The 18,344-nt window shown below is 45.1% G+C and overlaps 1 protein-coding gene across 1 annotated transcript in view; it reads left to right on the plus strand.

Annotated features, from left to right (window-relative positions):
• ccdc102a (coiled-coil domain containing 102A) overlaps positions 1 to 18,344 on the plus strand; it is a 112,953-nt gene that overhangs the window by 91,243 nt on the left and 3,366 nt on the right. Inside the window, exon 8 of the mRNA XM_037246681.1 lies at positions 5,257 to 5,360. Coding sequence (XP_037102576.1) covers positions 5,257 to 5,360 — 104 coding nt within the window. The remainder of the gene's footprint in view (positions 1 to 5,256; positions 5,361 to 18,344) is intronic.

An 18,344-nucleotide genomic window follows, 5' to 3' on the forward strand; every position in this document is an offset into this window, starting at 1 on the left:
TTTAGAGGTATTCTTTCACTGATTCTTCAAGATGATGTATTTGGTCAGAATGTTTGCCGTTTGATGTGATTTCGCCTCATAAGATAAACATCTTTCATAAATCTGACATGCAGGCGCTGAAGTGATGGAAACTGTTATTCATAATAACAGTGTCGTATTTAATGAGAATCACTGATAGCAGTTTTTTGGTGAAATATTTTTTTCAATGCTGTTAATAAATGCATTTGTTTTCAACAGGGATGAGAATCTTCCGCGGATCCGCGGATTTCCGTGTTTTTTTCCGTCGGGAGCATCATTTTTGTGAATCGTGTATATCCGTTGAGAAAATTGTTTTTATATGGGGGGGCGGCTGGCAGCAGTATTCCGACAACAGCCGCCTTTTTTTCGGCAGCATTTTGGTGCTACTTTCGTCACATTATTTGCCTACTCATTTGCTTAATTAGCAAAAGTTTTAGCCAGCATGGCAAGGGTTTTAGAGAAAAAAGACGAGGATCGTGCCAGGGAAATAGACAAGTCGAACGGGATCAGGAACTGCTTCAGATGGGCATGGCTCGAGAGCAGCGACATCTTACAACTCGGAACACAAAGACGCTCTTAAAGCAATGCGACAGTGAGCGCCCGGCGCGCTGCGGTTGCGCGATCGGACTAAATTAAGCTCCCTGCGCACTGAGGTCCACTTCAATTTTGGAAAGTACATCAGGACTTTTAAAATATTTTCTAAATTTCAGCGACGGCTCTGTCACAATAACGCGATCAGTGCAGTGCAGTTGCGCGGTCGGCGACGCGCTATGGTTGCGCGTTCGGCGGTGCGCTGCAGTTGCGCAATCGGACAAAATTAAGCTCCCTGCGCACTTAGGTCCACTTAAATTTTGGAAAGTACATCAGGAGTTTAAAAATATTTTCTAAATTTCAGCGACGGCTCTGTCACAATAATGCAACCAGCGCGGTGCAGTTGCGCGTCGACGACGCGCTACGGTTGCGCGTTCGGCGGAGCGCTGCAGTTGCGCGATCGGACAAAAATGCGCAAATGAAAAAATGCTTAAAGTCTTGGAACGGATTAAAAATGATTCCATTATTTGTAATGGGTAAAATACCGTTTTTTTCCATGTATAATGCGCCCCCATGTATAATACGTACCCTAAAAATGGCATGTCAATGCTGGAAAAAAGCCTGTACCCATGTATAATACGCACCCAAATTTTTACTTTTTTTTTTTTTAAGTCCCAATGATCGTCACACACGCATTTGGGTGTGGTGAAATTTGTCCTCTGCATTTGACCCATCCCCGTGTGATTTTGATCCATCCCCTGGGGGAGAGGGGAGCAGTGAGCAGCAGCGGTGCCGCGCTCGGGAATCATTTGGTGATCTAACCCCCCAATTCCAACCCTTAATGCTGAGTGCCAAGCAGGGAGGCAATGGGTCCCATTTTTATAGTCTTTGGTATGGTCTTAACTAGGCTGGATGTATTTTTTTTGTTGGCGTTGATTTCTCCGACTGCCCATAAAGGCACCACCGCGATCAGTTAGGTTAAAATGAAAAGAGAGGAAAGTGACGTGCGGACATGTGAAAAAGGCGGCTCTGTATGGGAGAGAAGTTGAAGAGGAATAAAAACACCCTTGGAAACCAAAACTTGCCCCTCGTCGTGACTCGGAGCCGCAACAAATGTTTCGGATTTGTGTAGGGTACATTGTGACAGCAAACGAGCAGGTGATCGAGCAAGCGTCTGATACGAGAGCATTGCGTTCGTATGGAGCGTGTTTGAAGTGAACAGCAGAGACGAAAGGAACAAGGCAAAGTGTTGTGAAATAAAATATTACCTGTAATACGTATTTTGTTATTTGCTGATTGTATGTATTAAACCAGTGGTTCCCAAAGTGGGCGGTACCGCCCCCCTGGGGGCGGTGGAAAGATCTGGGGGGGCGGTGAGGAAGAAAGGGGCGGTAGGGGGGCGGTAGGGGGGCGGCAGTCGATTTGTACACAACACGCCGCTCTGGCCCAGTCAGATCCGACAGCATAGACTACAAAAGCAAAAGCTCAGGTTTGTAATTTCAAGCTTGTAATGTTCAGAATTTTATCTTATAATAAAAACCGCATTCTGGCGGTCAACATCATCTTGAGTTCAAGTCAACATGAAATTGGGGACTCGCCAGAACGCGCCGTGTTGTGTTGAGCTGGTTAGGGCAGTGGTCCCCAACCACCGGGCCGCGGACCGGTCCGTGGGTCACTTGGTACCGGGCCGCCAAGCCGCACAGAATATTTTTTTTATTGACGATCAATTAATTCAGGTCAAGACACTCGTCCCGGTCACGTGACATGTTTCCCCAGTCGAGTCCGCAAAGCTAATATGTGGCGACAGGCTAACTAACCAGGCAGTGAAGCATTCAAAACTGCTTCAACACATGGAGACCAAGCATCCTGCAATAAAAGACAAACCTTAAATCACTTCGGGTGTCATTGTCTCCGATTACGTCTAGATGGGACCGGCTCGTTTCTGAGAAACAAACTCAGTGCTCCCACTAATTCAACGTAATGTTAATGATATTATAAATGTATTATTTATTTATTTATTTATTTATATAAATGTATTATTTATTTATATAAATGCCTTGGGGGGGGGCGCTAGGAATTCACTGGGGAGCCAAAGGGGGCGCCAGCCTGCAAAAGTTTGGGAACCACTGTATTAAACTATCACATTCATTGTAAGTCAAGAAGAGAAGAGGACTATTCGCATCGGATCCAGAGTGCGCATGCGCAGTGATACTGCCTCCGTATGACGTCCAGTCCGCGATTAAAAAACAAACAATATTTGACAATAACACGGGTTTCTGTTCCTGTCTTTGGTAATGTCCCCCTGTCTTTTTGTTCCACGTCTTTGTCGGTCAGTCCTGTTGTTGGTTTTGTTAGAGAGTTATGTTAGTTTACCAAGTCTGTGTTTTGAGTTCCTCCAATGAACCCTGGTTCAAGCTGCACTTGGTCGCCCTCTTCCTTTCCACACTCCATCCGTGACAAGATTTTCTTCAAAAATTGTTGTACCATGATTTTCTTCAAAAAAAAAAACAAATTAAAAAAAATAAAAAAAATAAAAAAAATTAAAAACAAATTGTACCCATGTATAATGCGCACCCCGGATTTTAGGACAATAAATTAGTTAAATTTTGCGCATTATACATGAAAAAAAACGGTAGATTCGGAATTCGATCGATTCGCTTCTTGAACCGCCTTCTGGAACGGATTGTGGTCGAAAACCGAGGCTTGACTGTATTATATTCACCTTGATAGCCCACCAAGCAGGAATATTTTTTTAACAAAACTGTTGAATTTGAGTGATGAAATTAATGGTTTTGGGATTGCTATACTGCCAAAATCCAGGAGTTTCCAGAGAGCTTTGCCCCCTGAGCCCCCTCCGGGGCATTGCCCCTGGACCCCTGCGGCCCCCAATGGGGGCCTGTGGGCCCTGTGTCCCCCCAATAATGGCCTGTGGCCCACTGCGACCCTCATTGGAGGGGGGCTGCGGCCCCTGGCCCCCTGCGGCAAGTGGGGGGAGGGGCACAGCCCCCCCCCGTGGGGCCCCCAGACCCCGGCTACTAAACAGTGTTTTTTTTTCATTTGCCGTTCTCATACATTAATGCTGGAGATGACTAAATCTTATTTTCACCTCATTAAATCAGCTACCTGGATATTGTTGCCCTTGCTGACACACATCTGCTAATGCCCTCTTCCTCTTCCCTCCGTTTAGCTAGCCTGTTTGGGTGTATTTTTATGTGCTTTTACAAATTTGTGGTGTTGCCACAGTACTTGATTTCTTTTCTAGAAACATCACATTGTTGCTGTAGTTTTGTTTACATATGTAAAAAAGCTCCAAACGGCGCTCCTCTTCCTCTCTGCCATCATGCAGCCACCACAACAAGTCTGCAGCGCTGCTGAACTAGAGCGCGCGCTGCGTGGAGAGGGTGCGCGCTGCGTTGAGAGGGTGCACGCGCACGGAGGGGGGCAGGGAAGTGACATTGACCTGCGTGAAGCTGGCCCCCCACCCCACGCAAAATTTAAGGAAAATAGTCTGTTTCGTTAGTGCTTCGTTTTTGTGCTGGCTTGTGCCGTAACTTTTTTTGTTTGTGCTGCAACGTTTTTTTAGAAGCATGATGGTTAATGCTATCAAACAGTGGCTGAAGGAATGCAGGTCCACCTGTTCCTAAAGAAGCCATGAGGGACTTTTCTCTGGCAATTCTTGGATGTCTAGTCAAGGTTTTTACCCCTCATCCTGATCTGAAGGGCTACATCAATGAGTGTGTTAAAATTTTACTTGGAAATCAACCTGGACATCTATCCCCATTTTTTGTCATGGTAGATGTAGCACACACTGCATTAAGATGATCTGCCGATGGGACTGCCTGAAAAACAAAAGACCTCGTTGGCTCTCATCATTAATTGTTGGATTAATTAAATGATTTGCAATGGACGATAGGTTTACCAGGTTTTTAGGTTGCGGCGAGCCTTTTTCACGTCTGATGTAATTAAAAAATAATAATTATATAGGCTTATTATAGAATAAGGAAATTAACCAATGAGCATGAGAGCAACACATTTAGAGAAATATGTTCGTACTAAAAGGCATTTGCCGCAGTGAAAACGGTAAGAAAGTTTTCTGTATGCTAGAAAGAAAAGTTACGATAGTGTAACATATTTACCTAAAGTTCGTCCTGCATCAGTTGGATTCCAGGAGCTTGAAATACGCGACGAAATACGGTGACATCATCGCTTGAAATTAAATGTGTAATATCTTCACAACTGTAGCCGCACATACAAAAGTTTTTGCGGCACAGACCAGCACAAACGAAGCACAAACGAAAGGTACCATTTTGTATCCATTTGGCAATAAATGGGCGGCTGGGTGACATCACCGCTAGAAATTACATGTGCAATAGCTACAAAACCATTAACACAGAGGCTAGTGCTGTCCTACCTGGTCATGGGCTTGAAGCCTGCTCAGATGAGTCAAAACGGTGTCTAAGACGAGAATAGCTATGAACGAGCCTATGCCCTGAGAATAAAATTGACGTTAGTTTATTTAATAAGTATTTAATATGAAATATTTTTTTTTTAAACAAGAATTTTTTTTTTTTTCTGAGCTTTAGTAATCAAGTTAACAGGTTTGAGCATTATGTTTGAGCAGATACCTACAGAGTGGTTGACTTATAACCACATTTGTTTTGCTGTTACTTTTCTTTATACTCACCTGAATATGTGCATCTTTGTTAGCTGGATGAGTCCAATAACCAGACAAGAAAACTCCAGAGGTCTTTGGATGAACAAGTAGAGCAGACCGAGAACCTGCAGGTACAATTAGAACATTTACAATCCAGGTAAGAAACATGCAAGCATGCACACCCAAACACACACACACTCACCCATCCACACACCCACACACAACCCACACAAGAGATTTTATACATGGTGGGAAAATAACTACTGTATTTTTCGGACTATAAGTCGCATTTCTTTTTCATAATTTGGGTGGGGGGGGCGCCTTATACTCAGGTGAATTTTTTTCACAAATTTATACTTGATCATTAACACTTTACTTACTCGTATAGTTGATCACTTCAGATGTTATTTTCACTTTAAACCGCATGAGGGCGCACTATGGCTGTGGAATAATTGGAGCCTCATTGACAATGAGTTCCATTCACTGACTTCCGAAGTCGGGAGATTTAATGATTTGGAGTGACACAGATGGTTCGATAAACTTGTTACTTATGTTGTAGTTATTTGATATATAGATCATTTAGAGTAGCAACGTGTATGTTGTTAGACCAGTAGTTTCCGATTTTCTAGGGAGGCCGTGAAGGCAGCGGGGGGGATCCAGGGCGCTCACGTGTGTTGGCTCTCATGTTGAGCTCTTGATTTGTGAAATAAAGAGCCGGTTACCAAACCCACGTCTTGCCTGGTACTTTGGTAACGCTACAATATAGTTATATACGTAGATCTGTGGAATAATTGGAGCTGCCAACTAACAACAAGGCTGACGTCAGCGGCGCACGTAGGTCTGGAATCGGCAGCTGTTTTTTCTTTTTTTTTGACACAGAGGATGAATATTCCGGTGGATTTAATGATTTGGAGTGACACGGATGGTTCGTTAAAATTGTTGTTTATATTACATTTATTTGCTGTATCTAGTCTGTCAATCGTGCACTTATCTGATGTAAGATTGTTGCTTTTGTTATCCGCTCGGAATAGTTTAGCAGTCTTTGTTAAGACCGCGGGAACTCGTTTTCACTAGCGTACACTTACACTAGCTGAGCTTAAGTTAACGGTTTCGAACCAGATTCTGACACTCCCTGATGTCAAGGATTAAAGCTGTCTTCATCTAAAAAAGAACTGAACGGTTTAAAGTATGACTATGATAGAGAAACAAAAGAGATTTAAAGCATAAAAGATCAAAATAATCATTAATCGAAATTAAATGATTATAAAGTAGAAATTTAATGAATAAGCAAGAAAGAGGATCACAAGTTTCAATTGTTCGAACAACTAACAATAATTCCCACTCACCATTCTCAACAGAGCAAACATTATTCAGTCTCGAAGTTCCCTCGATTGAAAACTCAAAAATATAGTAAAAAAGGGTAAGAGGCTAGATGTCTAAAATGCTGTTTGGTGGAAAAGTCGAGTGATCAGTTCTCCTTGTTCCAAAATCCGAATTCTGTTTAAAAGAACAGGCTGGCCTAAAGAATGGAGATGACGACGCCCTAAAAATGGCTTCTCTCTCCTGCACCGAGGTCTGCATCTCCTAGCCTGTCTTTGAGCTTAAAATTTGACTAAGTCCGATTTGAAGATAGTATAAATTAATTTTAACGGACCTAGGGTTAATCTCAGAAAGAATGAAATCTATCTTTGTCTAAAATGCATTCTCGACCCACGGCAGTAGCCGCAGGGGCATAGCCCTGACGGGCAGAGCCCTCCGGGCGAGAGAGAGCGATGCTCTTTGTCCGAACGAACCTTTTATACCAGTCCAGTTCGTGGGTACTATGCCTGCTTGGTCACGTACCAGTTTTTTTCCATGACGTCACACATTGGCCTCAGATGACTTAGACTTACTTAGACTTAGACAGAACTTTATTGTCATTTTGTCAACACTAGGTGTGTACAAAACGAAATTTCGTTGCATACGGCTTTCAACAATGTAGAGGTATTTCGGCTGGTTAAAAAGTGACATTCTATATAAAAATATGAAATAAGATAATTATAAAGTACAAAGTGCAGCAGTGATAAAGTATGTAAACAGTGCAGGAGACAAAAGCAGTATTTACAAGTGTGCAGAGGAATGCTACGTTTGAATGTTCAACAGTCTGACGACAGCAGGGAAAAAACTATTGCAGAACCTGGTGGACCTGCAGCGGATGCTGCGAAACCTCTTCCCAGAGGGCAGCAGGGAGAACAGTCCATGGTGGGGGTGTGATGGGTCACTGATAATATTTCGGGCTCGGGACACGCAGCGCTGGGATGACAAGTCCTGAATGGAGGGAAGAGGAGCCCCGATGATCCTCTCTGCTGTCCTCACCACTCTCCTCAGGTTCTTCCAATCGGAGGCGCTGCAACCTCCACACCACACCGAGAGACATCTTGTCAGAATGCTCTCTATGGTGCTTCGGTAGAACGTCCTCATGATGGGTGGGGGCAGGTGGGCTCTCCTCATCCTCCGCAGGAAGTACAAGCGCTTCTGTGCCCTCTTGACCAGTGTTGTGGTGTTCACAGTCCAGGTGAGGTCGTCTGTGATGTGGACTCCCAGGAATTTAGTGCTGCTGACCACCTCCACAGCTGAGCTGTTGATGATCAGTGGAGCGTGGTGAGGCTGGTTCTTCCTGAAGTCGACGATGATCTCCTTCGTCTTCTCCACATTCAGGATCAGGCTGTTTTCTCTGCACCAGCCCACCAACTGCTCCACCTCCTCTCTGTAGTCCAGGTCGTTGTTGTCCCTGATGAGGCCCACCACCGTTGTGTCGTCTGCAAACTTCACGATGTGATTGGTGGTGAACCTGGGGGCGCAGTCGTGTGTCATCAGGGTGAACAGCAGGGGGCTCAGGACGCAGCCCTGAGGGGAGCCTGTGCTGAGGGTGATGACATCTGAGGTGTTCTGTCCGACCCGGACTGACTGAGGTCTGTTGGTGAGGAAGTCTAGCAGCCAGTTCCGAAGGGGGGTGCTGAAGCCCAGGTGTTCCAGTTTTTCCACCAGATGTTGTGGAATGATGGTGTTAAACGCTGAGCTGAAGTCCAGGAACAGCAACCGCACGTGGGTGTTCCTCTCCTCCAGGTGAGCCAGGCTCAGGTGAAGAACGGAGGAGATGGCATCCTCAGTAGAGCGGTTCTGCCGGTAGGCAAACTGGAACGGATCGAATGTTGGGGGGAGTCTGGAGACGTGATCTTTGAGCAGCCTTTCGAAGCACTTCATCATGGTGGGAGTCAGTGCCACAGGTCTGTAGTCATTCCATGAGGTGATTTGAGGTTTCTTCGGCACCGGAATGATGGAGGCAGCCTTGAAGCACACTGGCACTTTGGCTTGGTCCAGCGAGATGTTAAAAATGTCTGTGATGACACCAGCCAGCTGGCCTGCACATTCTTTGAACACCCGCCCAGGTATGTTATCGGGGCCTGGGGCCTTACGTGGGTTGACTCTTCTCAGAGTCTTCCACACGTCGGCTGAGTCAAGGCAGAGGGCCTCCTCTTCCTGGTGGGGAACAGATGACCCAAATGTTTCCAGAATAGACTGCACCTGCATCTCAGTCGGTCTCAACCGGATTCAACCAGATGAGGTGACCATGTTCTCACGGAAGTAACAATTTTCTCAGGGATGCTTCATCCTGTTTCCCACTCCCAAATCTTGTCAACTGTCCATCAACGTGACATTTGCAAACGTTTTTCCTCTGACTTGTGTTCCGTCAAACAGCATTTTGTTTAGGCTTGGTGGATGCACGTGACCGAGATCACGGTCATATGTGGAACCTCAGTCTTCCACCACTTAGTATCACCATTAACCCTTTCCCGCCTCCTTGTCTTCGCTCACATTCATACATTCATGTTTGATACTGATCAAACATCGTGACAATACTAACACATACTTTCCCAATAGTCAATTTACCACATAATCATAACTATGATCGTGGATTCTCTTAGTTAACAGGTTAGAACACTCAAGCATCTTCAAAACGTAATTTGACAAGCTGGTGACCTCTAGGTCAAGCTCAAGCGTGGAATTGCAGTCTTCCACCCACGGTATCACTGTCAGCCCCTTGTCCTTACTCAACTCTTAATACATTCATGTGTAAATGAAACATCAGTACTATGATGCTGCTCAAGTTGTTACTAACTATACAATATTGCAAAACAAAATAAAATAAAGTATATTGCAGCTTACACTAACTGTGATTAACATGTCTCATTCTCATTACCTAACGATGAGCATGGGCTTCCGTAGGTAGCAAATTAAAATATTCAAGCAGTTTCAGAGTATATTATAGCAAAACAAAATAATATAACATACCGTTTTTTCCCATGTATAATGCGCAAAATTGAACTAATTTATTGTCCTAAAATCTGGGGTGCGCATTATACATGGGTACATTTTTTTTTAATTATTTTTTTTAAATTATTATTATTATTTTTTTGACACGTCAGCTATATAAAGAGCGAGAGTTCAGTTCTCTACCTAAATGCGTATTACAGGTAATATTTTATTTCACAACACTTTGCCTTGTTCCTTTCTTCTTTGCTGTTCACTTCAAACACGCTCCATACGAACACAATGCTCTCGTATCAGACGCTTGCTCGATCACCTGCTCGTTTGCTGTCACAATGTACCCTACACAAATCCGAAACATTTGTTGCGGCTCCGAGTCACGACGAGGGGCAAGTTTTGGTTTCCAAGGGTGTTTTTATTCCTCTTCAACTTCTCTCCCATACAGAGCCGCCTTTTTCACATGTCCGCACGTCACTTTCCTCTCTCTTCATTTTCACCTAACTGATCGCGGTGGTGCCTTTATGGGCAGTCGGAGAAATCAACGCCAACAAAAAAAATACATCCAGCCTAGTTAAGAAATCACCAGAAAGATCACCATGACAATTGTGAATAATAAATAAATAATTAGTATATATATTATATATATTATTATTATAATAATAAATAATTGTGATAAATAACTGGAACATCACTCAAATATTGGTGATCCCGTTGAGAGTCTCACATATTTCTTTGCTATCGAGTTTGCTACTGCATGCGCAGTGATACTGACCGGCAGAATAACATCCGGTTGTTCCCAAAGATGATCTTTTTTCTGAAATAATTTTACGTTTACGGACTTAAGTAACCCGGCCGGGTCATACCAAAGACTATAAAAATGGGACCCATTGCCTCCCTGCTTGGCACTCAGCATTAAGGGTTGGAATTGGGGGGTTAGATCACCAAATGATTCCCGAGCGCGGCGCCGCTGCTGCTCACTGCTCCCCTCTCCCCCAGGGGATGGATCAAAATCACACGGGGAAGGGTCAAATGCAGAGGACAAATTTCACCACACCCATATGCGTGTGTGACGATCATTGGGACTTTAAAAAAAAAAAGAAAAAAAATTGGGTGCGTATTATACATGGGTACAGGCTTTTTTCCAGCATCAACATGCCATTTTTAGGGTGCGTATTATACATGGGGGCGCATTATACATGGAAAAAAACGGTAATCCAAAATTGTGTGTTGCCGTGCTTCAGAACAAGTCTTCATCTAATCGATGACTTTTTAAACTATTAATTTACTATGTTAGGTCAATCTGACTTTGGCACCATCTTCTGGTGAAATTTGGAACGGGAATGGAGGTTTACTGGTTCAACCAACAAATTCCCCTTTACCAATCTAACAAAAGTTCATTTTGAAAAACTAACTTTTAAGTAACCCCTACTCAGGCCCCCTTCTTCAGGTCTTCCATGACAAGCTTTGAAATTTGGAATTTCATCTTAGCCAATTCGTCTGGATTCTGATGGATTTATTGATTCGGAGTGACACGGATGGTTCGATAAAATTGTTTTTTATATTACATTTATTTGATATATCGAGTCTGACGTCCGCGGCGCACGTAGTCTTTCCGGCGTCAACAGCAGTGTTTTTTTTTATTTTTTTTTTATTTTTCAAATGACACGGAAGACGAAGATTCTGATGCATTTATTGATTTGGAGTGACACGGATGGTTAGATAAAATTGTTGTTTATATTACATTTATTTGATACATCTAGTCTGACGTTCGCGGCGCATATAGTCTTTCCGGCGTCAACAGCTGTGTGGGTTTTTTTTGTTTTGTTTTTCAAGTAGACGAAGATTCTGATGGATTTATTGATTTGGAGTGACACGGATGGTTCGATAAAATTGTTGTTTATATTATTGTTATTTGACAGATAGTTTATATATTGTTATATGGGCCTGTGGAAAAATTTGAACTGCAATGCGCCGCGGACGTCGGACTTGTTTACATAAAGGAGGACCAACTCGATTGATGGCTTTAATGATTTGGAGTGACACAGATGGTTTGATAAAGGTCTTATTTATGTTATAGATATTTGAATAACTATTATTGTTACATCAGGCTCGTTCTCAGCTCCACGTTTGTGTTTGTCACGTTAGCATACTGTATCGTTTAGCCTGTTGTTGCTCGTTCATGTCTGTTCTTGGTGTTGGATTTTGTCAAATAAATTTCCCCCAAAACGCGACTTATACTCTGGAGCGACTTATATATGTTTTTTTTTTCACTTTATTGTGTATTTTGTGGCTGATGCGACGTATATTCCGGAGCGACTTTTAGTCCGAAAAATACGGTATGCTATCTGCTGCAGGAAACCGTAAAAACAAAGAGCTCTCTGTGATATATTTATTCTGAACCAATTAATTTTTCTCATGGGGCATTGTTGTGAAAGCTTTAGCAGGTAGAGATTGCTTTTGTCGGAATAATCTTCATCCTCGTCTTCCTTGTCTTTTTCCTCGTCCTCTTCGTCATCTTCTTCTTTGTTCATGAAATAATAAAAATGAAATTGTATTTAGGTACAATTTAAATCTCGCAATAATAACAATATTGTGGCAGAAATAAGAAACACATCTTTATTCTGACTGACTACCAACAAGTGAGACAAGATATAAGTGCTCAAAGAACAAAGACAATACGATGTAACGAGGAACATACATATAACGCCCCACCCCAACTGCAGGCCTCCTGCTGGGTGAGAGGTCTGGTCCTACAGTCTGCCACACGTCCCCCGCCCCCGAACACCCAGAAGGACACTCAAAACACATCAAACAAAACTCCACAGGGTCCATGAATCAGCACAGAACTGCTCTGGCAGGCAGATGACCCATACAGAGTTGAGTTGCAGTCAACGGTGTTAGCCGTTGGAATGTGGGTGCTCACAAAAAAACAGGCGTATGTGTTTGCAACGTCCTGGGCACTCGGGCAGGGTAGAATTAGTAGGTATGACGGAGGTCGGCCACATCTGGAGTCCAACAAGGAAGAGGGCACGGATTTCACGCAGGGGTTGGCACTGCAAGGATAAGGGCGCGGATCTCTCACAAAGGTCGCTGCTGCAAGGATAAGGGTAGGGCACACCGGTGGTCGTGTGTCCAACACAGGAGTCAACAAGGAGGCCCAGTGAGGCACCACGGACCTGACTGTGGCGTGTGGCTGTCCTGATAGTTTAGGCCTGACCCAGGGAGCACACGTTGAGGCATAGGCGGTAGGATCCGTACAGCGCCGGTTTGGTAGGCAGGACGGCTGAGTCGGGCTGGTTCTGACTGTGTCGTGCAGCTATTTTGACGACTTTGGTCAAACTGTGTGGCATGCAGCTGTTTTGACGGCTTGGACCATACTCAGGGAGCACGCGCTGAGGTGCAGACTGTAGGAAATGAGCGGCGCCCAGTCAACACACCCAGGACGTTGCAAACACATACGCCTGTTTTTTGTGAAAACCTACCGTCCAACGGCTAACACCGTTGACTGCAACTCACTCTGTATGGGTCATTTGCCCGCCGGAGTGTCTCTGTGCTGCTGAATTACCATCAATCGTCAGGCTGACGTGTAGCAGCACCCAGGGCTGCTGGTCAGTGGCTCTCTGAGCTGCCGTTACTGGTACCAGTAAGTACGCAGGGCCGGCAGACGACCGCAGCGGAGGAGCCTGCCGGGGAGGGAGAGCATCCAGCAAAATAAGTGCTCACCAGGTCCATGCGAAGGTGTTGCTGCAGCCATCTTTGCCGAACGGCAGGAATTCATTTGTTGGCCTCACATCATGTGGGGGTCACCAATGTGGCAGAGGAAACATCTTTATTCTGTGCAGGGCCGGTTTTTGGTATGGGCAATATGGGCTACCGCTCAGGGCGCCATCCACGTGGGGACACATGAGCGCTTTCAAGAAAAAAAAAAAAAGGCCAGTTTTCTAGCTCAGTGAATTCCATCTCAAATCTGTTCAGTGGGCGCTGGGGCGCCCTTATTGTCACGTGATGTCAATTTGCTGCTGAGAGTCATGTCGGGGTTCTCTGATCTGTATAAATCAGAGTCCCTATCACAAACCTGGGAGGGTTCTAACCCTCTGGAAACGCTTGCCTGCCCAAAAGTTAATGCCACCCTGTCTAAGTGGATGGGTGCCTTGTCAGAGGTACGTGAAGCAATTGGGTAGCTTCATTCAGGTAAATCCCCATAGCCCAGACGGCTTTGCGGTGGAGTTTTATAAATGATATCCCGATTTGTTGGGCCCGCATCTGATCAATACTTAGAATGAGGCATTTACCATTGGGAGGTTGTCTCCAACCTTGTTGGAAGCTGACATTTGTCTTCTACTTCAAAAACATAAAGATCCCTTGGAATGTGGCAGCTATAGGTCCATCAGTCTTTTGAATGTCCTAGCCGCAAGGTTGCATCATTCACTGCTCACGCTAATCTTAAGTGACCAGACTGGGTTTATGGCTGGACACAACTTTCAACACGAGCCGTCTCTTTAATATTATTGGCTCCCCCGGAGTCTATGTCCCTGATATGGTAATCTCTTTCGACGTGGAGAAGGCATTTGACAGAGTCGAATAGAGGTACTTGTTTTTTGTTTTGGCAAAGTTTCATTTTGGCTCTGATTTTATCACATGGATTAGATTGATGTATGACCATCCGACTGCACGTATCATTACGAATGTCGTGAGATCTTCTTCTTTCGCCCTCCAGTATCTGACAGGGCTGCCCCCCTTTCACCCCTTTGTCTGCGAATTGCCCACTGAACTAAACTGCCTTTACCTAGTTCTTGGACCCTCTGGAGGCTTTTTGTGTGTTTTGGGGTGTTCTTCTGGGTATTGAGGGGGGCTGGCTGTGTGGCGGACCTCGCGATCGTTTATGACATTAACATCATTTACATTATTTAATCCTCTCACCAACTGGCCTGGTTCGGTATTTTTCCAATGTTACCTTTGTCTTTGTTGATTTGGCTTTGATGACTTGTAACTTGTAGAGCCGTTGTGAGTGGCAGCCTTTTCTAGAAGCCTATTGAGTTGCGCTCATGTCATCAGTATGCCTTTTATATAACCACTCTGTCATATGAATGGTGCTGGAAACCTGAATTCCCCCCCCATCGATCTGTCTGTCTGTATGTCCGTCCGTCCGTCGTCGACTCTAGCTATCTACCTATCCGCCCGCCCGCCCGTCCATCCATCCATCCATCCATCCATCCATCCATCCATCCATCCATCATCCATCCATCCATCCATCCATCCATCCATCCATCCATCCATCCATCCAACCATCCATCCATCCATCCATCCATCCTTCCTTCCTTCCTTCCTTCCTTCCTTCCTTCCTTCCTTCCTTCCTTCCTTCCTTCCTTCCACGCACATTGGTTTCCTGTCCTTGATGCCTACTTGTCTTGTACAGACTTGTACATCTATCCCAGTGGTTCCCAAAGTGGGCGGTACCGCCCCCCTGGGGGCGGTGGAAAGATCTGGGGGGGCGGTGAGGAAGAAAGGGGCGGTAGGGGGGCGGTAGGGGGGCGGCAGTCGATTTGTACACAACACGCCGCTCTGGCCCAGTCAGATCCGACAGCATAGACTACAAAAGCAAAAGCTCAGGTTTGTAATTTCAAGCTTGTAATGTTCAGAATTTTATCTTATAATAAAAACCGCATTCTGGCGGTCAACATCATCTTGAGTTCAAGTCAACATGAAATTGGGGACTCGCCAGAACGCGCCGTGTTGTGTTGAGCTGGTTAGGCAGTGGTCCCCAACCACCGGGCCGCGGACCGGTACCGGTCCGTGGGTCACTTGGTACCGGGCCGCCAAGCCGCACAGACATTTTTTTTTTATCGACGATCAATTAATTCAGGTCAAGACACTCGTCCCGGTCACGTGACATGTTTCCCCAGTCGAGCCCGCAAAGCCAATATGTGGCGACAGGCTAACTAACCAGGCAGTGAAGCATTCAAAACTGCTTCAACACATGGAGACCAAGCATCCTGCAATAAAAGACAAACCTTAAATCACTTCGGGTGTCATTGTCTCCGATTACGTCTAGATGGGACCGGCTCGTTTCTGAGAAACAAACTCAGTGCTCCCACTAATTCAACGTAATGGTAATGATATTATAAATGTATTATTTATTTATTTATATAAATGCCGGTCCTTGGGGGGGGGGGGGGCGCTAGGAATTCACTGGGAAGCCAAAGGGGGCGCCAGCCTGCAAAAGTTTGGGAACCACTGATCTATCCAGTCTATTTTCTTATTTTACGTACATGCGATGCTATTTATATTATTTTTCATTGATTACTGACAACTCTAGTTTTGATGTTACTGTACACTGATTTGGTTCTGAGTTATTTATTTATTTATTTATTTATTTATTTATTTAATGGGTTTGTGAGAATGTGTGTTTATAAACGGATGTCAATAGTTCATACAAAAAAGCGGGCATCAGTAAGTCCACCATCACTCTGTCACTGTTAAATGACTTCTGAGTTTTTTTCAGTGGGGAATTGTAGTACTGACATAATTTTTTAATAAAGACTTATCATATAAGTGCTCCCTTTAAGGTATAACAGCATTTCAAGTCTGAACTTGGACTTGATTGATTCACTTTGATTCACTTTTATTTCTTCACAACATCATTGATCATTATTACATGTACATAGATCATGACATTTTATTAGCATGAAGAAAAGGGTCCCCGAGTGAAGCTAAGTATAAGCTTATATAACAGGGCCCAGACAGACAGGCGGACGAACGCACAGACAGACACTCATCATACACACATACACACTCTCAACCCAGCTAACTATGGAAATATGAATTTAAATATAGGTTTGTAAAAGATGGCTAAAAAGATGGTTTTTAAAATTGGAAATAGACAGAATGACCTTTAGGACTTCATCCATACTGTTCCAAATCTGAGGTCCTCTACTTGCCACACTCATACTGGTGCGCACACATCTGCGGTACTTCCCTAGGATCTGTGTTTTACCTCGCGTCTGATGGGAATGCTGGAGTCTAGTGATGGGGATAAGACTGCACAGTATGTGGTTTCTCTTGTTCGCAACCTGAAACATGACATATGTATTCTGTAATTCAATCAGCTCAGGTAATCTTAATAACTCAAAATGGTGGAAGAGAGGGAGGGATGGAGAATTAAACTCAGACCAAGACAGAGCCCTATTGACTTTCTTTTGTAGAGAGTGAAGTTTTTTATGGTGACTAGAGAAGGTGTTGCCCCATATAACATTGCAATAGTTGAGATGAGGTTCAAATAGAGTTTTATATAAAATCACGAGTATTGACTGAGGAAGGAAATGTCTGACTTTGTAAAATAAACCCACATATTTTGATAATTTGGATACAAGGTGATCTATGTGACATTTAAAATTGAGCGAGTCATCTATGAAGACCCCCAGGAATTTTGTAGCACTTGGACACACCAAACCTTCATTTCTATGTGCAAAATGTTCTTTTTATACATATAAAATAATGTATTTAACTGGCCACACACCTTCCTAAAATTAAACTTTTGTCTTGTCCATCTCTACAATAATTCTCCAAAGGTCTTGGGGATCATCAAGATGTGTCTTTGCAATAGTGAAACAAGCCGGTGTGTTGTTGTATTTATTGCTTGATCTATTCATTTATTCATTTGTTTTTGTTTGTTTGTTTGTTCCCTTCCCATGGGCTCACCACCTGTGGGAGGGGCCAAAGGGGTCGGGTGCATTGCAAGCTGGGCGGCGGCCAAAGGCAGGGACCTTGGCGGTCTGATCCCCGGCTGCAGAAGCTGGCTCTTGGGACATGGAATGTCACCTCTCTGGCTGGAAAGGAGCCCGAGCTGGTGTGCGAGGCAGAAAAGTTCCGACTAGATATAGTCGGACTTGCCTCCACGCACAGTTTGGGTTCCGGTACAAGCCCTCTCGAGAGGGGCTGGACTCTCTTCCACTCTGGAGTTGCCCACGGTGAGAGGCGTCGAGCAGGTGTGGGTATACTTATTGCCCCCCGGCTGGGCGCCTGCACATTGGGGTTCACCCCGGTGAACGAGAGGGTAGCCTCCCTCCGCCTTCGGGTGGGGGGACGGGTCCTGACTGTTGTTTGTGTCTATGCACCAAACGGCAGCTCAGAGTACCCACCCTTCTTGGAGTCCCTGGAGGAAGTGCTGGAGAGCGCTCCTTCTGGGGACTCCGTCGTTCTACTGGGTGACTTCAATGCTCACGTGGGCAATGACAGTGAGACCTGGAAGGGCGTGATTGGGAGGAACGGCCCCCCCGATCTGAACCCGAGCGGTGTTCTATTGTTGGACTTCTGTGCTCGACACGGATTTTCAATAATGAACACCATGTTCAAACATAAGGGTGTCCATGTGTGCACTTGGCACCAGGACACCCTAGGCCGCAGTTCGATGATCGACTTTGTAGTCGTGTCATCGGATTTGCGGCCGCATGTTTTGGACACTCGGGCGAAGAGAGGGGCGGAGCTGTCAACTGATCACCACCTGGTGGTGGGTTGGCTCCGATGGTGGGGGAAGATGCCGGTCCGACCTGGCAGACCCAAACGTTCTGTGAGGGTCTGCTGGGAACGTCTGGCGGAATCCCCTGTCAGGAAGAGCTTCAACTCCCACCTCCGGCAGAGCTTTTCCCACGTCCCGGGGGAGGCGGGGGACATTGAGTCCGAGTGGACCTTGTTCCGCGCCTCCATTGTTGAGGCGGCCGACCGGAGCTGTGGCCGTAAGGTCATTGGTGCCTGTCGTGGCGGCAATCCCCGAACCCGCTGGTGGACACCGGCGGTAAGGGATGCCGTCAAGCTGAAGAAGGAGTCCTATCGGGCC

This window comes from Syngnathus acus, chromosome 3 (assembly GCF_901709675.1).
Source record: "Syngnathus acus chromosome 3, fSynAcu1.2, whole genome shotgun sequence".
Taxonomy (NCBI): domain Eukaryota; kingdom Metazoa; phylum Chordata; class Actinopteri; order Syngnathiformes; family Syngnathidae; genus Syngnathus; species Syngnathus acus.